General features: G+C 43.3%; 1 protein-coding gene across 1 annotated transcript in view; it reads left to right on the top strand.

Moving 5' to 3' along the window:
• Positions 1–24,736, top strand: part of si:dkey-233k19.3 (dynein axonemal heavy chain 11) — a 171,278-nt gene that overhangs the window by 69,239 nt on the left and 77,303 nt on the right. The window contains exons 36-51 of the mRNA XM_060920812.1: positions 291–429; positions 564–656; positions 2,234–2,428; positions 2,640–2,717; positions 2,827–2,959; positions 3,081–3,208; positions 3,372–3,520; positions 7,169–7,319; positions 9,691–9,822; positions 9,955–10,128; positions 10,778–10,982; positions 15,701–15,866; positions 15,960–16,062; positions 16,269–16,508; positions 18,780–18,941; positions 19,381–19,562. Coding sequence (XP_060776795.1) covers positions 291–429; positions 564–656; positions 2,234–2,428; positions 2,640–2,717; positions 2,827–2,959; positions 3,081–3,208; positions 3,372–3,520; positions 7,169–7,319; positions 9,691–9,822; positions 9,955–10,128; positions 10,778–10,982; positions 15,701–15,866; positions 15,960–16,062; positions 16,269–16,508; positions 18,780–18,941; positions 19,381–19,562 — 2,430 coding nt within the window. The remainder of the gene's footprint in view (positions 1–290; positions 430–563; positions 657–2,233; positions 2,429–2,639; positions 2,718–2,826; positions 2,960–3,080; positions 3,209–3,371; positions 3,521–7,168; positions 7,320–9,690; positions 9,823–9,954; positions 10,129–10,777; positions 10,983–15,700; positions 15,867–15,959; positions 16,063–16,268; positions 16,509–18,779; positions 18,942–19,380; positions 19,563–24,736) is intronic.

The following is a 24,736-nucleotide window of genomic DNA, read 5'->3' as shown; positions in this document are numbered from 1 at the left end:
TTAAATTTGGCATTCAAAACGTTTATGAACAATATAGTGAAATTAATCCAATTTTGGATGATTGTTTTGCAGAATAGAGTTATACTTTGAAAATTATTTTTCCAGGATTTTCTATATGAATATTACGAACATAAAAAAAATTATATTTTAGTGTCATTATTTATAATCACAAATGCCTTGTTTCCTGAGAACTAGTGATGTGTGGGTCGACCCATAACCCAGGCAGCATAACCCTGACCTGTGCATCACTACTGACAACTGATTTTTGTGAATGCTAAATGGGCTTGCAGGCCGTGTGCCATGGTAATGCCGGATTTGGAACTGATCTGTGAGATTATGCTGATGGCTGAGGGCTTTCTGAATGCAAGGCTCCTAGGTAGAAAGTTTATCACCCTATATAACCTCTGCAAGGAGCTGCTCTCCAAACAGGTACACTGAAATGCATATGGTCTTATTAGTGAATGGCAATAAGTATGTAAATGATAAATAGTCTAAATGTTGAGATTAGTAACACTGCTTTGGAGTTACAGTGAAAGTAACCACGAGTTACTGCAATTACACAGAACCATTATGACTGGGGCTTGCGTGCCATCAAGTCTGTCTTGGTAGTTGCTGGTGCTCTTAAAAGAGAGGACAAGGCCAAACCAGAAGATCAGGTAATGTGCCTCTCTTTAAAAAATAGTAATTTTGATCATTTAAAATTTTTCTCATCTCATCTCATTATCTCTAGCCGCTTTATCCTTCTACAGGGTCGCAGGCAAGCTGGAGCCTATCCCAGCTGACTACGGGCGAAAGGCGGGGTACACCCTGGACAAGTCGTCAGGTCATCACAGGGCTGACACATAGACACAGACAACCATTCACACTCACACCTACGGTCAATTTAGAGTCACCAGTTAACCTAACCTGCATGTCTTTGGACTGTGGGGGAAACCGGAGCACCCGGAGGAAACCCACGTGGACACGGGGAGAACATGCAAACTCCACACAGAAAGGCCCTCGCTGGCCCCGGGGCTCGAACCCAGGACCTTCTTGCTGTGAGGCGACAGCGCTAACCACTACACCACCGTGCCGCCCATTTAAAATTTTTAAATAATTAAATCTTTTGTGTCGGCATGGTGGTGTAGTGGTTAGCGCTGTCGCCTCACAGCAAGAAGGTTCTGGGTTTGAGCCCAGAGGCCCATGGGGGCCTTTCTGTGTGGAATTTGCATGTTCTCCCCGTGTCTGTGTGGGTTTCCTCCAGGTGCTCCAGTTTCCCCCACAGTTCAAAGACATGCAGGTTAGGCTAATTGGTGGCTCTAAATTGACCGTAAGTGTGAATGTGAGTGTGAATGGTTGTTTATCTCTATGGTGGGGTTTACATTAGACCGTATCAGCAGATCATCAGATTAACGTTTTTAAAACGATTAGTGTGCACACAGCAACGCCAATACACTATTCGCGTGCACACAGCAATGCCAATACACGGATACGCTCGGCTCCGCAGGCATCCTGCGCTCCAAATCACTCCGCCCTGAACAGCGAGTGCCCTCTGGAGGGTGCGCACTCCGGCCCTGCGCAGCTCACAGAGCGCGCGAGTGAAGCGCACGAGCAGTGATTCGGGACTGAGCCGCTGTGTGTGTGATCTCAGTGCATATTGGGTATGCGCGTCACTTACCACTTGCAAGTGGAAGGATGGCAAGCCTAAAGACAATCATAACTACACAATGGGCAGTATTTGCATCAGTATTTGCAGTATTTTCATACTTTTATACTCTTTAATGAAAGGTGATACAAGGCGGAAGTCCGCGCCGTTTTTCAGCAGTCGCGTCACATGACCAACGCCAACGAATCAGGAAGGTGGATGTCACAGTGACGTTGTCCAATGACAACGCCAGCTAGAGCTCAGCACAGCGTATCCGCGTATTCTCAATGTTTACACAGCACCGGACCAGACACGATCTGGATTGAATACGTGGACCCTGGCGGATTCCCGTTTCCCGGTGTTTCCAGGCGTTTTAATGTAAACAGACAGTGCATCCGCAAAGAAAACAAGACAGATACGGTCTAATGTAAACTTGGCCTATGTATCAGCCTTGTGATGACTTGCCGACTTGTCCAGGGTGTATCTCACCCATAGTCAGCTGGGATAGGTTCCAGCTTGCCCGCAACCCTGCACAGGATAAGCGGTTATGGATAATGGATGGATGGATAAATATTTAGTGATTTGACTGTAATTGCTCTACATGAACAGGTGTTAATGCGTGCTCTGCGTGACTTCAACATACCTAAAATCGTCACCGAGGATGTCCCAGTGTTCCTGGGTCTAGTTAGCGACCTGTTTCCTGGTGTCGAGGTACAGAGGCAAACTGATCATCATTTTGAGCAGCTGATTCGGCAGAGTGCCCTGGACCTCAAACTCCAACCAGAGGATCCCTTCATCCTCAAGGTTAAACTTTGCATACATTTTAGAGCAATTTTCTGAAAATATTTCAAATGAGACATATGGTACAGATGTAAGGAAATGAACAGTTTAATACCAATGGCATATTGAGATAATGAGATATTGAGATGCTAATGGGATAACTGCCATTCTGATTAGCATTTGTATGTGTCCTTCATGGACAAACTCTATTGAAAGTCTTGGATACTCATTGTAGGTAGTTCAGCTTGAAGAACTTATGAGTGTCCGTCACTCAATATTTGTGATGGGAAATGCTGGCACAGGGAAGAGCCAGGTAAGTGGGTTGCTTATTAGTGGGTTGCTTTTTTTCGTACATTGTACTTTTTCTGAGCTCTAAAGTTTATTCATCAAAGCTGTTAAATAAAAACCCTATTCTCTGACAGATCCTAAGAACTCTCTATAAAACTTACATCAACATGCAAAAGAAACCTGTATGGAATGATCTGAACCCCAAGGCAATAAGTAGAGATGAACTTTTTGGTTTCATCCAACCAGGAACTCGGGAATGGAAAGATGGTACATCAAAAATATTAGTGTTCTAAGTTTTCCTTAATATTGCAGTTTGTATTTTATGACGTAGAGGCTGTGGATTCATGCTGCAGAGCTGTGATTGATGGTGACCTGTTTCATGTGGCAGGCTTATTGTCACGCTTAATGCGTGAACAAGCTAATAACTCTCATCCTGGTCCTAAGTGGATTATTCTGGATGGAGATGTAGACCCCATGTGGACCGAGTCTCTCAACACTGTCATGGATGACAATAAGGTCTCCTTTTATTTGCTAAATGGATTTCTAATAGATTTGCCGATTCTTTGTGCTTAACTATAACTACTACTTACAGAAATTTCTATTTTAGACAGGTTATATTTCATGATGCATAGCCAAGAATTTATAACATTTTGAAAATTCTAATTTATCTTCTGTCCAGGTGCTGACTTTGGCCAGTAATGAGAGGATACCACTGACCTCCTCAATGAGAATGGTGTTTGAAATCAGCCACCTGAGGAATGCAACACCTGCCACTGTGTCTCGAGCTGGCATCCTGTACGTCAACCCACAAGATCTCAGTTGGAACCTGTGAGTCCTTTAAATGCTTGATTTCTTCATTATTCTAACAATTACAGTGGTGCTTGAAAGTTTGTGAACCCTTTAGAAATTTCTATATTTCTGCATAAATATGAGCTAAAACATCAGATTTTCACACAAGTCGTAAAGTAGATAAAGAGAACCCAGTTAAACAAATGAGACAAACATATTATACTTGGTCATTTATTTATTGAGGAAAATGATCCCATATTACATATCTGTGAGTGGCAAAAATATGTGAACCTCTAGAATTAGCAGTTAATTTGAAGGTGAAATTAGAGTCAGGTGTTTTCAATCAATAAGATGACAATCAGGTGTGAGTGGGCACCCTGTTTTATTTAAAGAACAGGGATCTATCAAAGTCTGATCTTCATAACACATTTGTGGAAGTGTATCATGGCACGAACAAAAGAGATTTCTGAGGACCTCAGAAAAAGCGTTGTTGATGCTCATCAGGCTGGAAAAGGTTACAAAACCATCTCTAAAGAGTTTGGACTCCACCAATCCACAGTCAGACAGATTGTATACAAATGGAGGAAATTCAAGACCATGGTTACCCTCCCCAGGAGTGGTCGACCAACAAAGATCACTCCAATAGCAATAGTCGGCGAGGTCACAAAGGACCCCAAGGTAACTTCTAAGCAACTGAAGGCCTCTCTGACATTGGCTAATGTTAATGTTTATGAGTCCACCATCAGGAGGACACTGAAGAACAGTGGTGTGCATGGCAGGGTTGCAAGGAGAAAGCCACTGCTCTCCAAAAAGAAAATTGTTGCTTGTCTGCAGTTTGCTAATAATCACGTGGACAATCTAGAAGGCTATTGAAAAAATGTTTTGTGGATGGATGAGACCAAAATAGAACTTTTTGGTTTAAATGAGAAGCATTATGTTTGGAGAAAGGAAAGCACTGCATTCCAGCATAAGAACCTTATCCCATCTGTGAAACATGGTGGTGGTAGTATCATGGTTTGGGCCTGTTTTGCTGCATCTGGGCCAGGACAGCTTGCCATCATTGATAAAACAATGAATTCTGAATTACACCAGTGAATTCTAAAGGAAAATGTCAGGACATCTGTCCATGAACTGAATCTCAAGAGAAGGTGGGTCATGCAGCAAGACAACGACCCTAAGCACACAAGTCGTTCTACCAAAGAATGGTTAAAGAAGAATAAAGTTAATGTTTTGGAATGGCCAAGTCAAAGTCCTGACCTTAATCCAATGGAAATGTTGTGGAAGGATCTGAAGCGAGCAGCTCATTTGAGGAAACCCACCAACATCCCAGAGTTGAAGCTGTTCTGTACGGAGGAATGGGCTAAAATTCTTCCAAGCCGGTGTGCAAGACTGATTAACAGTTACCGAAAATGTTTAGTTGCAGTTATTGTTGCACAAGGGGGTCACACCACATACTTTTGCCACTTACCGATATGTAACATTGGATCATTTTCCTCAATGAATAAATGACCAAGTATAATAGTTTTGTCTCATTTCTTTAACTGGGTTCTCTTTATCTACTTTTAGGACTTGTGTGAAAATCTGATGATGTTTTAGGTCATATTTATGCAGAAATATAGAAAATTCTAAAGGGTTCACAAACTTTCAAGCACCACTGTATATGCATTATAGTAATGAGTATTCTGAAAATATATACGGTGCCAGTCAAAAGTTTGTACACACCTTATAATTCAATGTTTTTTCTTTATTTTTATTAACTAAAAGACACTTCATGTCTTAAAGTAATGATGGATGTCGTTTCTCTTTACTTAGTTGAGCGGTTCTTGACATAATATTACTACAGTTGTAATACTACAACTGTACAACTGTACAACTCTACAACTACAATAATACTACAGTTGTGGAATAGGGATATTTACTGTATGTTTATTATTTACTGTTTACTGTTTGATGGTTTCAAATCCATTAAGAAGGCAAGAAATTGCACTAATTAACTTTTGACGAGGCAGCTGTTAATTGAAAACCGTTCCAGGTGACTACCTCATGAAGCTGGTTAAGATAATGCTAATAGTGTACAAAGCGTCATCAAGGTAAACGCTGGCTACTTTGAAGAATCTAAAATGTGGAACATTTTTTGTTATTTGTTTTTAATACTTTTTTTATTCACCACATAATTCCATATTCGTTCCATGTGTTACTTTATAAATTTGATGTTTTCAGTATTGTTCTACAATGTAGATAATTGTCAAAATACAGAAAAAAACTATAAATGAGTAGCTGTGTTCAAACTTTTGACTGGTACTGTAAGTTTGAAACAGGCGGCATGGTGGTGTAGTGGTTAGCACTGTCGCCTCACAGCAAGAAGGTTTTGGGTTTGAGTCCAGTGGCCCATGGGGGCCTTTCTGTGTGGAGTTTGCATGTTCTCCCTGTGTCTACGTGGGTTTCCTCCGGGTGATCCGGTTTTCCCCACAGTCCAAAGACATGCAGGTTAGGTTAACTGGTGGCTCTAAATTGACCGTAGGTGTGAATGTGAGTGTGAATGGTTGTCTGTGTCTATGTGTCAGCCCTGTGATGATCTGGCGACTTGTCCAGGGTGTACCCCGCCTTTCGCCCATAGTCAGCTGGGATAGGCTCCAGCTTACCCACAACCCTGCACAGGATAAGCAGTTACGGATAATGGATGGATATAAGCTTGTAACAATCTGAACATACCACGTGTTTGACTTATCTTTGTTATTTTCTCATAAATCAGTGAATATCATGAAAGACAAAAAGCTTTTCAAACAAACAAAAAGAATATTATTTAAATCCATCTTGTTGCAGAGATGAATTTGTATTTCTACTGTAATTATTTTGGAAACTTTGCTTATTGGCATTTAAGTTCATTTATGTTCAGTTCTCTTTTTATCTAATTGTCTCATCTCATTATCTGTAGCCGCTTTATCCTGTTCTACAGGGTCGCAGGCAAGCTGGAGCCTATCCCAGCTGACTACAGGCGAAAGGCGGGGTACACCCTGGACAAGTCGCCAGGTCATCACAGGGCTGCACATAGACACAGACAACCATTCACACCTACGGTCAATTTAGAGTCACCAGTTAACCTAACCTGCATGTCTTTGGACTGTGGGGGAAACCGGAGCACCCAGAGGAAACCCACGCGGACATGGGGAGAACATGCAAACTCCGTGCAGAAAGGCCCTTGCCGGCCACGGGGCTCAAACCCGGACCTTCTTGCTGTGAGGCGACAGCGCTAACCACTACACCACCGTGCCGCCCACATCTGGGATCTTGAGAGACATATTTTCCAATATCTTCACTCATGAGGAAATCAATACACTGTTTTGATTAATTTGTGTCATGTTTTGTTTGTGTCCGTATAATAAAAAGAAAATCACATGTTGGCTTGAAGATATGAAGTTTATATTCTCGTGTTGAAAAACTCATATTTTTCATAAGAAATACATCGCAGATCTGAGTGAGATTTCCTGATATTTCACTCCGATGAAATTTGAATCAAAATTCTTTTGATCAGCTTGCATGTGTTTGTGTGTCCATATAATATAAAGAGCATTACACTGCTGCATGAAGATATGAAGTTTATATATATATATATATATATATATATATATATATATATATATATATATATATATATGATTATGACCATGATTCCTATACTTTTTGTAGGTATGTAACCAGTTGGATTGATAGAAGGAAACACCAGACTGAGAAAGCCCACCTCACAATCTTATTTGACAAATACGTCACCCGTTGCATAGAGCAAATGAGAAGCTCATTTAAGACCATCATCCCAATCCCAGAAAACAGCATGGTACAGGTAGAAGTTTACACATATCTATTTGCACTCACTGCCCACTTAATTAGGAACACCTTTACACCTGATCAGTTATGCAATAATCAAGTCATCCAATAAGTTGGAAGCAGTGCAAAGCATAAAATCATGGTGATGAGGTGGGCACAGGCTTCTCTAAACCGAACAGTTGAAGATTAAAATAGGATCATCATCACTGTCGCCTCAGATTCTTGTCCTTGGTTGACGAGAGTGGAACCCAGTGTGGTCTTTAGCTGTTGTAGCCTATTCTGCTCAAGGATTGACATGTTATGCATTCTGAGATGCTTTTCTGATCAACACACTCCTAAAGAGTGGTTATTTGAGTTACTGTAGACTTCCTGTCAGCTGAAACTAGTCTGGCCATTCTGCTCTGACCTCTCTCCTTAACAAGGCATTTCCACCTGCAGAATGGCTGTTCACTGGATGTTTTTGTTTCACACACTATTCTCTGCAAATTCTAGAGGCTGTTGTGTATGAAAACCCCAGGAGATCAGTAGTTTCTGAGATACTCAGCCCAATTCATCTGACACCCACAGCCGATCAAGTTTTCCCCATTCTGATGTTTGATGTGAGCATGTGAAGCTCTTGACCTGTTTCTGCATGCTTTTATGATTTACACTGCTGCCACTTGACTGGCTGATTAGATAATTCCACAAATGTGTACGTAGGGCCATTATTAAAAAATGTTCTGTTTCCGGTCCACCGGCCGGATGAGTGCCGTTTGTGCGATTGAAATTTTTTTTTTAACACCGTTTTTTCGACATTTTTTTCGGGTTCGTAAATTTAAAATCGAACTTGACATTTATGCATTCCCAGGGCTTTCCAATAAGGCTCATACTAGCCAGCCATGACAAATAAGGAGCCGGGGGGGGTAAACACAAAATAAACTCCTGTGCACTCAGTTCCCAGGATTAAATGCATTTTCCACAGACCATTTATTTATTCACTTTACTCAAATACAAAGTAAAATGGCAGTAAATCTTCTTTCTTTTCTTGCGTATTGCATCATGAGGCGTTCCTGGCTTGTAAATCTCTTATTTTCGGTGCATGACACATTCACGCAACTGAGCATGCTATGAATTAACAGCGACAACGGTCTGCAGTGGGGCTACACAATTAAACACTCAGCGAACATTTCTCCATTTGTGTATGAAAATACACTCCAACCACTCAGTTTGGTTTCATTTACAACCAACGGTGTCTTTTGATACCAGCACGTAATTGAATGAGAGAAGACTGGTTTACCGGAGACAAAATAAGCGTTATCTCTGCTTCTGTTCCCTCCAACACACTACTGCCTCCGCCGAGTGCGCGCGCACTCTGAACTGAATCAGCTCTGCGCATGCGCCGTGCGGCATAAAAAAATGGCAGCCACCATGAAGGAAGGAGATCTGGAGTTTTAAATTTTGCTTAAGTGTGAAATCGCAAAATGGTATTCTAGCGAACAACAAAATAGTAAAGATTCAGAAAAACAAATCATTCAGTGATCATTTTAATAGTGTAATTTCATCCGAACTAGGCCTAACGGTCGATTGAGAACTACAAAAAGTCCGTGTGTCGGACATTTTAAGTACCTTTGCAAAAGTTTTGCAAATGTTGCAGTCAGCATTTAAAATGCTAACAAAGTTTTTGTACAAGTTTCAGTTGATTAAACTGTCATTTTATTAAATGTGTCTGCTTTTGTAATAAAAAAGTACTGAAAGAAAAAGCAAACACAGCATTGCGATTTCTTATCCATCCATATATATCTCATCTCATTATCTCTAGCCGCTTTATCCTTCTACAGGGTCGCAGGCAAGCTGGAGCCTATCCCAGCTGACTACGGGCGAAAGGCGGGGTACACCCTGGACAAGTCGCCAGGTCATCACAGGGCTGACACATAGACACAGACAACCATTCACACTCACATTCACACCTACGGTTAATTTAGAGTCACCAGTTAACCTAACCTGCATGTCTTTGGACTGTGGGGGAAACCGGAGCACCCGGAGGAAACCCACGCGGACACGGGGAGAACATGCAAACTCCGCACAGAAAGGCCCTCGCCGGCCCCGGGGCTCGAACCCAGGACCTTCTTGCTGTGAGGCGACAGCGCTAACCACTACACCACCGTGCCGCCATCCATATATATATATAAAAAATAATTAAAAAAAAATAAATCCGTCCCTCCCGACTGAAAATTTTTTTGCTCACCCGGTGGACAGGAAACGGATTTTTTTTTAAGGATGGCCTAGGTGGTCAGGTAGACAATGAGTGTCTACTCAATACAACAAGTAGGTATTAGTATTAATATCCGTCATTTCAAAAGCAGTTCATAGACAGTATTTTGTGATTTTCTGTCCCTTCTTCCATTGAGACTCTGTGCTTGTTGCTGGACTGTTTACTCACCTCTGAGAACTTTCCAGCCGACTCTCCCCGTGAAGTATACGAGACCTACTTTGTGTTTGCTTGCATCTGGGCGTTTGGTGGTGCTACATATCAAGATCAGGTGAAATTATCTCTTATGTGTTGTGATCCATCTGAGCGTAATGTGTTGATCAGTGTTTTTGGTCCTGTTGTGTCTATCACATATGATATATGACATGGACATGTGAAAAATGGACATCATATTTCTTTGCAGCTGCGTGACTACAGAGCTGAGTTCAGTCAATGGTGGACTAAAGAAATGAGAAGCATTAAGCTACCAGCACATGGCTCCGTGTTTGATTATTACCTGGATCCCCAGACCAGACGCTTCTTACCATGGACTGACAAAATAACATCTTTTCACGTGGATGCAGACAAACCATTGCAGGTCACTGGAGTGATATGGCACTAAAAAGATTTTGGAGTCCAAGAAAAGTTTTTTTTTTCTTTCTGAAAGTTTTTTTTTTTTAAATTCCTGAGTAACATGCTATGAATAGTTTACTTTGTCTACCAGCTTGACTCTTTGCTGAGAAAATTCACACCCCCACAGCAAGCAGTTTTAATTTCACACAATAACAGGCTAATTTAGAGTACTTAGCACATTAGAGAGGGTCAGTGAGCAAAGTGAAAGACAATAACAGTCCTAACTGTGAGGTTAGTCTGCTATCAAATACAATGACTCAGTCCTGGGTCTGGTTACCAAACCATGGCACAGAGAGAACATTCTGTCCATCTGTCTCTCTCTCTCTCTTACACACACACACACACACACACACGCTCTCTTTATCTGATCTTATTCTGAGTGTCGATTGTGACAGAATAATCGATTAGACAAACTTCAGATTACTGTTGCATGTTTTAAAAGGCCATGCTTGATGATAAGTGAAATAATGATAGCTATATAAAAAAACTCAATTGTAAAATGTTTCAAAGTGTCATCAATATTCAAACTTTTTAACAATTAACCAAACTCCTATACAATAATATATATTTACTGTGTTAGTTATTCTGTGTCATGATTTCTGTATTGGGTTCAGGCCGTGCTGGTCCCGACAGCAGAGACGGTGCAGTTACAGTACTTCATGCGCTTGTTACTGGAAAGCGCTCAGCCTCTGATGCTGGTTGGGGGAGTGGGCACAGGAAAAACAGCTATAGTCAAAGACTTGTTGGCCACACTACCAGAAACCTTTGTATCTGCCAGTGTCCCTCTCCATCATTACAGCACATCCTCTACACTTCAGAGTGAGTCCTGTCTTTCCTCTTCAGGGCACTTTAAGCCTCCTTTAAACAGGTAGCACAATGCCTCCTGTTGGCCCATAATAGGAATTTCCATTTGGTTGCAGCATCTGCCTTTTGACAAAACGTTTTCCCAAGCAGTTAAGACATTCGAATTGGCAAGAGCCAACTTTTCAGAACCTATTTTAAGGTGCTTAATTTGTATAAATTAATGTTCTATGGGGGGCAGCATGGTGGTGTTAGCACTGTCGCCTCACAACAAGAAGGTCCTGGGTTTGAGCCCAGCAGCCGACGAGGGCCTTTCTGTGTGGAGTTTGCATGTTCTCTCCGTGTCCGTGTGGGTTTCCTCTGGGTGCTCCGGTTTCCCCCACAGTCCAAAGTCATGCAGGTTAGGTTAATTGGTGGCTCTAAATTGACCATAGGTGTGAGTGGTTGTTTGTCTCTGTGACCTGGCGACTTGTCCAGGGTGTACCCCACCTCTCGTCCATAGTCAGCTGGGATAGGCTCCTGTGACCCTGTAGAACAGGATAAGCAGCTACAGATAATGAATGGATGGATAATGTTCTATGGTTTAGGTCTGGAAGTGAAATATACATCCCTTTGAAGGAAAAAAAATACTCCAGTTAATTCCTAAAGCACACTGACCTGAGTAAAAATACTGCTACTGTAGTATTAATTCACTTGGGTAAAAGTAAAAGTACTGATTATGAAAATTACTTAAGTAAGAGGAAATAAGTCATCTGGTATAATACGAGTTGAGTAATTACTTTACAAATTAGTTGTGCTATGTCTGAGAAATAATTTTTGAACTAACCCACGCTGAGCTATGCTGAAGTTTACACCACTTCAACTACCAACAGTACATAAATACAAGGTAACGTTATCAACCTAGCTAAATTATCTGAATTCAGGTTTCAGTAGCTCGAGGTTCTAGGTCTGGATCTACAACCCCGATTCCAAAAAGGTTGGGACAAAGTACAAATTGTAAGTTGTGGAAGTTTCAAAATTCCATATTTTATTCAGAATAGAACATAGATGACATATCAAATGTTTAAACTGAGAAAATGTATCATTTAAAGAGAAAAATTAGGTGATTTTAAATTTCATGACAACAATACATCTCAAAAAAGTTGGGACAAGGCCATGTTTACCACTGTGAGACATCCCCTTTTCTCTTTACAACAGTCTGTAAACGTCTGGGGACTGAGGAGACAAGTTGCTCAAGTTTAGGGATAGGAATGTTAACCCATTCTTGTCTAATGTAGGATTCTAGTTGCTCAACTGTCTTACCGGTAGGTCTTTTTTGTTGTATCTTCCGTTTTATGATGTGCCAAATGTTTTCTATGGGTGAAAGGTCTGGACTGCAGGCTGGCCAGTTCAGTACCCGGACCCTTCTTCTACGCAGCCATGATGCTGTAATTGATGCAGTATGTGGTTTGGCATTGTCATGTTGGGAAATGCAAGGTCTTCCCTGAAAGAGACGTCGTCTGGATGGGAGCATGTGTTGCTCTAGAACCTGGATATACCTTTCAGCATTGGTGGTGTCTTTCCAGATGTGTAAGCTGCCCATGCCACACTCACTAATGCAACCCCATACCATCAGAGATGAAGGCTTCTGAACTGAGTGCTGATAACCTGGCTCATCCTTCTCCTCTTTAGTCCGAATGACACGGCGTCCCTGATTTCCATAAAGAACTTCAAATTTTGATTCATCTGACCACAGAACAGTTTTCCACTTTGCCACAGTCCATTTTAAATGAGCCTTGGCCCAGAAAAGACGTCTGCGCTTCTGGATCAGGTTTAGATACGGTTTCTTCTTTGAACTATAGAGTTTTAGCTGGCAACGGCGGATGGCACGGTGAATTGTGTTCACAGATAATGCTCTCTGGAAATATTCCTGAGCCCATTTTGTGATTTCCAATCCAGAAGCATGCCTGTATGTGATGCAGTGCCGTCTAAGGGCTCAAAGATCACGGGCACCCAGTATGGTTTTCCGGCCTTGACCCTTACGCACAGAGATTCTTCCAGATTCTCTGAATCTTTTGATGATATTATGCACTGTAGATGATGATATGTTCAAACTCTTTGCAATTTTACACTGTCGAACTCCTTTCTGATATTGCTCCACTATTTGTCGGCGCAGAATTAGGGGGATTGGTGATCCTCTTACCATCTTTACTTCTGAGAGCCGCTGCCACTCCAAGATGCTCTTTTTATACCCAGTCATGTTAATGACCTATTGTCAGTTGACCTAATGAGTTGCAATTTGGTCCTCCAGCTGTTCCTTTTTTGTACCTTTAACTTTTCCAGCCTCTTATTGCCCCTGTCCCAACTTTTTTGAGATGTGTTGCTGTCATGAAATTTCAAATGAGCCAATATTTGGCATGAAATTTCAAAATGTCTCACTTTCAACATTTGATATGTTGTCTATGTTCTATTGTGAATACAATATCAGTTTTTGAGATTTGTAAATTATTGCATTCTGTTTTTTTTACAATTTATACTTTGTCCCAACTTTTTTGGAATCGGGGTTGTATAGCATTATCTCTAGGTCCTATATCTAGGTTCCTCATTTTAATTCATACTGTACATCTTTTCTGGTTAGTTAATTATATAACAAACATGCCCCTCATACATTATCCTGAGCATTACCAATAGACCCCTTTCACATGACGTCACCGTGCCGCGAGATTTTGTTAGGCGCCATATTGGAAGACCAAGTACATGCACTCACAATATAAAACAAAGTACGAGCGAGAGTAAAGTGACACAATGGATGATAATTCTGGTTATGTGAGTACATTACCAGCTGCAGAAAGGGCACGGTATGTGGAGAAACTCGCTGTGATTGATGGGTTTGACCCATATGATAAGACTCGCGGCAAGGGAGAATGGAAACATAAGGAGGACCAGACACCAATTCTGCCATCTGTTTGCTACCCAGACATTGTAAACTATTTGTTGTTTACACCCAGTGCCTACACTCAGTGTTCGAACTATGCCAATATTTTCGGGGGGTCCCTTTTTTTCCCTTGGGGGGGGGTGCTTGCGCTTGTCTCGGAGCGCGGATCTCCAAACACATGAGAAGCCTTGCGCTTGTCTCGGAGCGTGGATCTCCAAACACATGAGAAGCCTATCTTACACACATATCACGCGGACTCCACACCTCCACACACGCATCGCGTCTGAAGTCATAACTCATCAGGGGAAATCGTGTCCACATTGGCATGTTCAAAAAACAACCTTGCGTCAACAATGATACCACACGCAAGAAAAAAAAAACAGTCAGGCTACTGAACAACCAACCTCGCAGCAGCGAGCAAGCCCCAAACCATCCTAAATTATTATTATTATTATTATTATTAAATTGTAGAAGTCTGGGAGGCTTGCTCCTCATACAGTTATCAACTTGGGGCCAATTTAGCATGTCTTAAATCTGAATTTCTTGCATTTGCTTACCTCAAAGTGTCCGCAGATCATGCACAGACTTATCCATTATATCCACAGTTTTTTGCCAAGTCTCACACAGGTTTCTTTCAAGTCTACTGTTGGGCCAATAAATCATAAATAAAACAGCTCAGATTTGTTTGTTTAAATCGTTTGCCACTCCACTTTATTCTCGTGAGTTCACATACTGCTGCTGTTATTTCCCCTAATCACGAGTTTGTTGGTCTTCCAAAATGGCGCAGGGTCTGTTTACTTCCGGTTTCGGGTGACGTCAGTGAAAGGGGTCTATAGGCTGTAGCAGCACTATACTGTATACAGTATGTATATACTATGTTTAACACAACAGGCAATTGGTACCAAACATTGGTGACATTTTAAGATTAATAAAGAGTTCTTGCTGCAAAACCACAAAGTTCTCACCAGGTAGTCTAGTTCACTCAGCTATCTAATGGTTTACCTACGGTATTTACCTACCAACATATTTCCCCATGGGCAGCACAGTGGTGTAGTGGTTAGCACTGTCGCCTCACAGCAAGAAGGTCCTGGGTTCGAGCCCAGCAGCCAGCAAGGGCCTTTCTGTGTGGAGTTTGCATGTTCTCCCTGTGGCTGCGTGGGTTTCCTCCGGGTGCTCCGGTTTCCCCCACAGTCCAAAGACATGCAGGTTAGGTGAATTGGTAGGTGTGGATGTGAGTGTGAATGGTTGTGTGTCTCTATGTGTCAGTCTGTGATGGCCTGACGACTTGTCCAGGGTGTACCCCACCATAGTCAGCTGGGATAGGCTCCAGCTTGCCATTAGAACAGGATAAGCGGCTACAGACAATGGATGGATGGAAGGGATAGATCATTGTCATGCTTTTTCCTTTGAAGCGTTTAAAAGTGATGACATCTGATAAATTGGGCCAGGGATGCTCATCTATCTCCACTGCCTCAGACATCATTGCTGCTGACTAAGCATTTGGCACCTGAAGAATTTTGATTGGGTCTCAAATTAAATTAATTAAAATTTGCACATATTGTCTTTTAATTGCCATTCAGTCTTCAGGGTTAAATGCAGTTTTTTTCACTTTGTAGTATTGATCAACATACAAGTAAAGTAAAAGTCACAGAATTTTTTATTTAGTTATACATTACAAAATACCATTACAGTAAATAATGTGCCTAAGTACTGTAACGAGAGTGCATGTACAGTATTTCATTAGTTTTAACTCCTGCTAATTCACAGATTTCAATGAATACCATGTGTTGAAAAATAACTGTATTATTTCCTGCATTTTCAGAGACGCTGGAGAGGCAGTTGGAGAAGAAAGCAGGCAGGAAGTATGCTCCTTCAGGGAATAAGAGACTCATCTACTTTGTTGATGATATGAATATGACAGCCATAGACAGTTATGGCACGGTTCAGCCTCACACCCTCATACGCCAGCATTTGGACTATAAACACTGGTTAGGAAAAATGTGTGTACTTGTATATGACATAGCTATTATTAATGTAAAGTACAGATTCATATTCATGCTGTGTTGTTATTTATCTTATAGGTATGACAGTCAAAAGCTAACTCTGAAAGAGATACACAAGACCCAGTATATAGCCTGTTTGAATCCACAAGCAGGCAGTTACACAATCAATCCCAGACTACAGGTTCAGTATCTGAACTTGTGCATTGCTTTTATTTATGTTTTAAAGCTTTTTAAAATGCGCTACTATTATTTTAAATGATACAACATGTTTGAATTTAATTAATAATTAAATGCCACAAGCAAAACAATATAAAACAACAGAATATATTTGTAATATGTGTAATTTCTTGATAGACATAGACGCTACCTGATTTAAATCTCTTGCAGAGGCATTTCTCAGTTTTAGCAGTGAACAACCCCACTCGTGAGGCTTTGAGCTCCATTTACAGCTCCATTCTCAGCCTGCACATACAAAGTCTACCATTCAGCACAGCTGTGGCCAGGAGTGTCCCATCTGTGGTACAAGCAGCCACTGCTCTACATGACAGAGTGATCCACCATTTCCTCCCCTCTGCTAACAAGTTCCTCCACTTCTTCAGCCTGTGGGACCTCTCCCAGCTCTTCCAGGTGAGAAGAGTACATGTGTAAACCATTTGTTTACATACTCACTAAGTACTTTATTAGGAACACCAGTAGAGCTACTCATTCATGCAATTATCTAATCAGCCAATTGTATGGCAGCAGTGCAATGTATAAAACCATGCAGATACGGACCAGCAGCTTCGGGTAATGTTCATATCAACCATCAGAATGGGGAAAATGTGATCTCAGTGATTTTACAGTAGATTTCTCCTTTGTATGCTGAGTTTTTGTTTGCTCGCCTTCGTGCTCCCGTACAGTGGGAATTCCATAAAAGCTCCGCTTGATGTCCTCACCTGACCTATTACGACAGCCGTGAATACAACAGGTGTGCACCATTGCTAGCTTTAAATAGTAATAATGTAACTATAAATGTAAATAATATATAAATAAATGTAACTCGCGCGTTACAATGTGTGCTCAGTGACCCATACAGTACGCTTGCCATACAAGATGGCCGCCACCAGGGAATCCCCGACTCTGTGATGTCATGTGAAAACTATCTAGCTATCAAAACACAGCCTCCTAACAACATACAGTGTTTTGCAAAAGTATTCATCCCCCTTGGTGTTTGTCCTGTTTTGTCGCATTACGAGATGAAATTAAAATGGATTTTTGGAGGGTTAGCACCATTTGATTTACACACCATGCCTACCACTTTAAAGGTGCTAATTATTATTTTTTTTATTATTGTGACACAAACTAAAACTAAGATGAAATAACAGAAGTCTGGATTGTGCATAGGTATTCACCCCCCCCCCCCCTCAAAGTCAATACTTTGTAGAGCCACCTTTTGCTGCAATTACAGCTGCAAATCTCTTGGGGTATGTCTCTATTAGCTTAGCACATCTAGCCACTGGGATTTTTGCCCATTCCTCAAGGCAAAACTGCTCCAACTCCTTCAAGTTAAATGGATTGCATTGGTGTACAGCAATCTTCAAGTTATGCCACAGATTCTCAATTGGATTGAGGTCTGGGCTTTGACTAGGCCATTCCAAGACATTTAAATGATTCCTTTTAAACCATTCCAGTGTAGCTTTATACTGCTAAATGACTGTTTAGGGTTATTGTCCTCCTGGAACGTGAACCTTCATCCCAGTCTCAAACCTCTAGCTGACTCAAACAGGTTTTCCTGCAGAACTGCCCTGTATTTAGTGCCATCCATCTTTCTTTCAGTTCTGACCAGCTTTCCTGTCCCTGCAGATGAAAAACATCCCCACAGCACGATGCTGCCACCACCATGCTTCACTGTAGGAATGGTGTTCTCAGGGTGTTGGGTTTGCGCCACACATGGCATTTCCCATGATGGCCAAAAAGTTCAATTTTAGTCTCATTTGACCAGATAATCTTCTTCCATGTGTTTGAGGAGTCTGCCACATGCTGTTGGGCAAAATCCAAACGTGTTTTCTTAAGCAATTACTTTTTTTCTGGCCACTCTTCAATAAAGTCCCACTCTGTGGAGTGTACAGCTTAAAGTGGTCCTATGGACAGATACACCCATCTACACTATGGATCTCTGCAGCTCCTTCAGTGTTATCTTTGGTGTCTTTGTTGCATCTCTGATTAATGCCCTCCTTGCCTGGTCTGTGAGTTTTGGTGGGCAGCCTTCTCTTGTCAGGTTTGTGGTGGTGACATATTCTTTCCATTTTGCTATAATGGATTTAATGGTGGGATATTCTCGTGGGATATTCAAAGTTTGGGATATTTTTATAACCCAACCCTGATCCATACTTCTCCACAACTTTGTCTCTGACCTGTTTGGAGTGCTTCTTGGTTTTCATGTTGCTCACTTAGTAGTATTGCAGAGTCAGGGTCCTTCCAGAACAGGTTGATTTATACAGACATCATGTGACAGATCATGTGACACTTTGATTGCACACAGGTGGATCTTAATCAACTAATTATATGACTTATGAAGTGAATTGGTTGGACCAGCTCTTATTTAGGGGTTTCATATGAAAAGGGGTGAATACCTATGCACACTCCAGACTTCTGTTTTTTCATCTTAATTATTGTTTGTGTCACAATAAAACAACAATTTGCACCTTTAAAGCTGTAGGCATGTTGTGTAAATCAAATGGTGCTAACCCTCCAAACAAGTAAATTTTAATTCCAGCTTGTAATGCGACAAAACAGGACAAACACCAAGGGGGATGAGTTCTTTTGCAAGACACTGTAGGCATCAATAAATGAAGGTGGCTGCCCTGTTTTGGACACCCATGTTTTCTTTTCTGTTAGCCTGTATATGTGTGATTTCAGGGCCTATTGTTGTCTAGACCTGAGTGTGTGAGGCATAGCTCTGACTTGGTTCAGCTGTGGGTGCATGAGTCCAGGAGAGTATATTCTGACCGGATGGCTGACAATGCTGACCTGCAGCTTTTCCGCAGGCTCCAGACAGAAGTTGTTCAGCAAGTGTTTGAGGTAAGTAAAATGAGTACACATTGTACATACATGACTTCATACACTATATATGCATTTTTAAACAGCATCTTTTATAGCAGAGCTCCCAGCAGAGCACCATACCAACTGTAAGAAAAAATGGTAAACCCATCGAGTCGATTTTTTGTTGTGTGTACGTGTACCACCAGTCATACACACCACCTAGTGGCCAGTGTTAGTAATTACCAGTCATACACAGCCTAGTGGTCATTGTTAGTAATTACCAGTCATACACACCACCTAGTGGCCAGTGCTAGTCAGTAAAGAAATAAAACAAAAGAGACTGGCTATGATATAAAAAAATTCTACAACCCAGAAACAGATGGGAGCTTTGCTTTTAGGCAGTGCCTAAATCTATATATTTAACAAGCACATACTACAATGCCTGTATTTTATAATTTTGTAAACCTGCTGTTAGAAGCAGCTTGTGCTACAGGAACCACTGATATACCTGCACAGCAGCAAGGGGGGCATGGAGCCTTGCTATGGTCCTGTAGAGGGATGGGAGCAGTTGAGGAGCGCCCTGACAGCTGCCCTGGACACCTACAACCAGCTTCATTCCACCATGAATATAGTGTTGTTCCAAGAAGCCATGCAACATGTGTGAGTGTTTTGGCAGCAGCCTTTGCCTAGCGTCTACTGCAGTGATTCATGCTCATGCAAAATTTATTCTGATGAATATTAGTTTGCTTCAGTGTGGGTCTACATGAGAGTATTTTCCCACTCTGCATTCCAAAACACGAAGCAGTGATACTTCTTGATCTAGGTCTGGTTCATTTTCTACCAACAGGAGGACGACTTGAGGGAGACACTGTGACTATAATACAATAACTTTCATTGTGGTGAATAACAGCACTATTTATTCCATTTAACTTGGAATAAATGTTTAGATTAATTTTATTCCTGTCTCTGATTGACTGCAATGAAATTAATGTACAAATTGCTCATCACTGGGTTTTTAAATATTGCCAGTTACAACACCATGATGAAATTAAAAGTATTTTAATTTCAACCCATTGTTCAGGCTGTCACAGTGATGCAGTGGGTAGCGTTACTGCCTAGAAGCTCCTGGGTCTGAGCCTGAGCTTAGGTTACTGTTTGTGTGGAGTTTCTCATGTTCTTCCTCTGCTTGTGTGGGTTTTCTTTGGGTTCTCAGGTTTCCTCCCACTGATCAAAAGCATGCAGGTACGTGAATTGGATTGGCACAATTTCCTGTGTGTGTGTGAGTGATGCACTGCAGGATGAATTGCTTACCTAAATGAATAAATGAGCCCATTGTTTATGAAACCATGACAAAATACCTTTATGCTATTAGTATCTAATATGACCAGAAAAACAAAAGTAATTTTTGCACAAGCTGAGACACAAAATAGTACATAAACTGTAATGTCACCAGCAGCATTTTTATCCCGTATTTGTTTTGTTTTATTCCATGTCTCAAGTACCAAAACTAGAACCTTTAGTCCTGAACCAAAGTCGTCGTCTTCTTCTTCTTCTTTTGGCTGCTCCCGATTAGGGGTCACGACAGCGGCTCTTTTGTCTCCATTGCTCCCTGTCTTCCGCATCCTTCTCTACCACACCTGCCACTTTCATGTCCTCTCTCACCACATCCATGCATCTCCTCTTTGGCCTTGCTCGTTTTTGTGTGCCTGGCAGCTCCATCCTCAACATTTTCCTTCCAACATGCTCTGCATCTCTTCTCAGGATGTGCCCATACCATCTCAGTCTCATGTCTCTTAGCTTAATTCCCAAGCTGTCCACATGTGCTGTCCCTCTGATGTGCTCGTTCCTTATCCTGTCCAACCTCCCATCGCAAACATTAACATCCTCAACTCCGCCACCTCCAACTTTGCCTTCTGTCTCTTCGTTAAGGGTACGGTCTCCAATCCATACATCACAGCTGGTCTCACTACTGTCTTATACATCTTACCTTTCACTTTTGCTGGGACTTTCCTATCACAAATGACTCCCGAAATCCTTCTCCAACTGCTCCACCCTGCCCGCACTCTCTTTCTCACCTCACTATCGCAGCCCCCATTTTCCTGCACAGTTTAGTCCTGGACCAAAATAAAAATGATTACAACCCCGATTCCAAAAAAGTTGGGACAAAGTACAAATTGTAAATAAAAACGGAATGGAATGATGTGGAAGTTTCAAAATTCCATATTTTATTCAGAATAGAACATACATGACATATCAAATGTTTAAACTGAGAAAATGTATAATTTAAAGAGAAAAATTAGGGGATTTTAAATTTCATGACAACACATCTCAAAAAAGTTGGGACAAGGCCATGTTTACCACTGTGAGACATCCCCTTTTCTCTTTACAACAGTCTGTAAACGACTGGGAACTGAGGAGACAAGTTACTCAAGTTTAGGGATAGGAATGTTAACCCATTCTTGTCTAATGTAGGATTCTAGTTGCTCAACTGTCTTAGGTCTTTTTTTCGTATCTTCCATTTTATGATGTGCCAAATGTTTTCTATGGGTGAAAGATCTGAACTGCAGGCTGGCCAGTTCAGTACCCGGACCCTTCTTCTACACAGCCATGATGCTGTAATTGTCAGGATTAACAGACGAGGACCCAAGAGCGCAAGTTAAATGTTGAGTTTTATTGATAGCAGGGGAAAGGGAGTTGGGAGGATGTGCGTATGTGAAGTTCAGTGGCCGGAAGACTGAGAGGCAGGGATGGCTGGTGGGAGCATGGTGGTGATGTCTGCAGTCTCCCATCAATGTACTAACCAGGCTCAACCCTACTTAGCTTCTGAGATCAGACGGGACCAGGCGTAGTCAGAGTAGCGTGGCAGTAAGCTGACAGCACTTGGGTTTCAGGCAGTCTCCCAGCAAGCAGTCCCTCAGGAGACAGACAGGACAGCACAACAGGCAGGAGTAGGGAACAGGCTGGAACACAGAGTCACAGATCAGGTAGCAAGATTAGGGACAGAAATGCAGGGTCAGGTTACCAGGACTGAAGAGTTGACAGAGTCGATGCCTTGAAGACGATCTGACACTGAAGCTTGGGAGGACTGCAGATTAAATACCCACAGAGGAGGAGCAGGTGATAGGCAACAGCCAATGACAGCTACTGAAAGTTAATAAGAGGAGGAGTATGCGGGCATGGCAGGTAATACTGAGTGGAGAGGAGTGGAAATGTTACCTGAAGAGAGGAAACCACAGGTAGGACCATGACAGAACCCCCCCTCAAGGGACGGCTCCAGAAGTCCCTAGGCGCAGACCCACCAAGACGGGCGGGAGGAGGGGGAATACCGGTGGAGGGTCAGAATTCCTCTGACCGGTCAGTGTCCATAGCCTCCACACCATCTTCACTGTCGGAAGACTCGGACGCTGGAGCAGGGGTGGCGGCAGGGTCCGGAAGTGGCTCTGTATGGTGAGAACCCCTACGTTGACCCCGTCGGATGGAGGGCTGGTCGGAGTGTAGGCGATGGAAGTCGGCGATGAGGGCCGGATCCAAAATCCTTCCAGCGGGGACCCATGCCCTCTCCTCAGGACCATAACCCTCCCAGTCTACCAAGTATTGGATGCCCCTACCCTTCTGTCGAGAGCAGAGCAGTCGCCAGACTGTGTAGACTGGTCCACCATCAATGAAGCGTGGAGGAGGAGGCGGCGGTGTTGCCGGGACCAGGGGGCTCTCGTGCACCGGTTTGAGTTTGGAGACATGGAAGGTGGGATGTATCCTCATGGTCTTGGGCAGCAGCAGCCGAACTGCCGTGGGACTGATGACCTTCTGTACGGGAAAGGGTCCGATGTAGCGAGGCGCCAATTTGCGTGACTCCACCCGTAGTGGTAGGTCTCGAGCAGACAACCATACCTTCTGGCCAACATGGTAAACGGGTGCAGGGGTCCTCCGCCGGTTAGCCCCAATAGCATAGCTGGTACTGGACTTCAGGAGTGCGGTGCGGGCCTGGGCCCACGTGCAGCGGTGGGCGTAGGTGAGAGCAGACAGGCAGGTGGCTTCTCCCTCTTGGCTGGCAAACAGAGGTGGTTGATAGCCATACACACACTGGAAGGGGGAGAGTCCGGTGGCAGAGCTGGTGAGGGAGTTGTGGGCATATTCCACCCAGAGCAGATGTTGAGCCCAGGCGTGGGGGTTGCGTGAAGCCACACACCTAAGTGCCTTCTCCAGTTCCTGATTCATGCGCTCTGTTTGGCCATTTGACTGTGGGTGAAACCCGGACGACAGACTGGCAGTGGCCCCGAGGAGGTGGCAGAATTCCCTCCAGAAACTGGCGGAGAACTGTAGTCCCCGGTCAGAAACGATATCCCTGGGCAGGCCGTGGACCCGAAAGACATGTTCTAAGATGACCCGGGCAGTCTCCTTCACAGTTGGCAGTTTTGGGAGAGGCACAAAGTGGGTCATCTTACTGAAGCGGTCCACAATGGTGAGGATGATCATTTTACCTTCCGATGGAGGAAGACCAGTAACAATGTCCAGGGAGACGTGGGACCAGGGACGCATGGGTACTGGCAGGGGCTGGAGTAACCCGGCTGGGGGCTGACTGGGGGACTTGTGCTGGTTGCAAGTGGGGCAGGCTCTCACAAAATCCTGGATGTCCTTCCTCATCGACGGCCACCAGAATCGCTGAGACAGCAGATGGAGGGAGCATGTGACCCCGGGGTGACAGGCCAGGCGGGAGTCATGTCCCCATTGAATCACCTGAGACCTCAGGTCGGCTGGAACATAGAGACGGTTGGAGGGGCAAGCGCTGGGGCCTGGCTGGTCCCTGATGGCCTCTTGAACCTGCTCCTCGATGTCCCAGGTCAGAGCAGCAATGACACAGGGGCTTGGGAGGATGGGTGTTAATTCCTCCTTGGATGCCTCATCCCTCTGAAACATCCGGGAGAGTGTATCGGGCTTGATGTTGCGGGAGCCAGGACGGTAGGAAAGGACAAAGTTGAATCGGGTGAAGAATAGTGACCACCGGCGCTGGCGGGAGTTTAGCCTCCTGGCTGTCCGGATATATTCCAGGTTTTTGTGGTCTGTCCAGACCACAAATGGAACCTTAGACCCCTCCAACCAGTAGCGCCACTCCTCGAGGGCGAGCTTGACCGCCAGTAGCTCGCGATTGCTGATGTCGTAGTTGCCTTCTGCTGGGGTCAGTCTCCGGGAATAGAAGGCACAGGGGTGCATTTTTCCATCCTCTGCTGCTCGCTGGGAAAGCACTGCCCCGACTCCCACATCTGAAGCGTCTACCTCCACCACAAACTGCTGCTTGGCGTCAGGCATCCGGAGGATGGGAGCTGAAGTGAAACGGGCCTTGAGGGTTTTGAAGGCTTTGTCAGCTGCTGCAGTCCATTGGAAGGGCTGTTTGATGCTGGTCAGTATAGTGAGTGGGGCTGCCACGGTGCTGTAGCCCCGGATGAACCTCCTATAGAAGTTGGCGAACCCCAGGAACTGCTGCAGTTTCTTACGGCTCTCTGGAACCGGCCACGACATCACTGCTGATACCTTCGCAGGGTCCATTTGAATGCTGCCCTCAGTCACCACATATCCCAGGAACGAGACAGACTGAGCATGGAACTCTCACTTCTCTGCTTTCACAAACAACGAATTTTCAAGCAGGCGGTGCAGGACCAACTGGACGTGGTGGGTGTGTTCAGACAGGGTTTTAGAGAAGATCAAAATATCATCCAAGTAAAAGAAAATGAACTTATTGAGCATGTCTCTAAGGATGTCGTTTACCAGCGCCTGGAACACTGCTGGGGCATTGGTGAGACCGAATGGCATGACCAGATATTCATAATGTCCCATCGGGG

This window comes from Neoarius graeffei, chromosome 5 (assembly GCF_027579695.1).
Source record: "Neoarius graeffei isolate fNeoGra1 chromosome 5, fNeoGra1.pri, whole genome shotgun sequence".
Taxonomy (NCBI): domain Eukaryota; kingdom Metazoa; phylum Chordata; class Actinopteri; order Siluriformes; family Ariidae; genus Neoarius; species Neoarius graeffei.
This window is presented reverse-complemented; position numbering and strand designations above follow the sequence as displayed.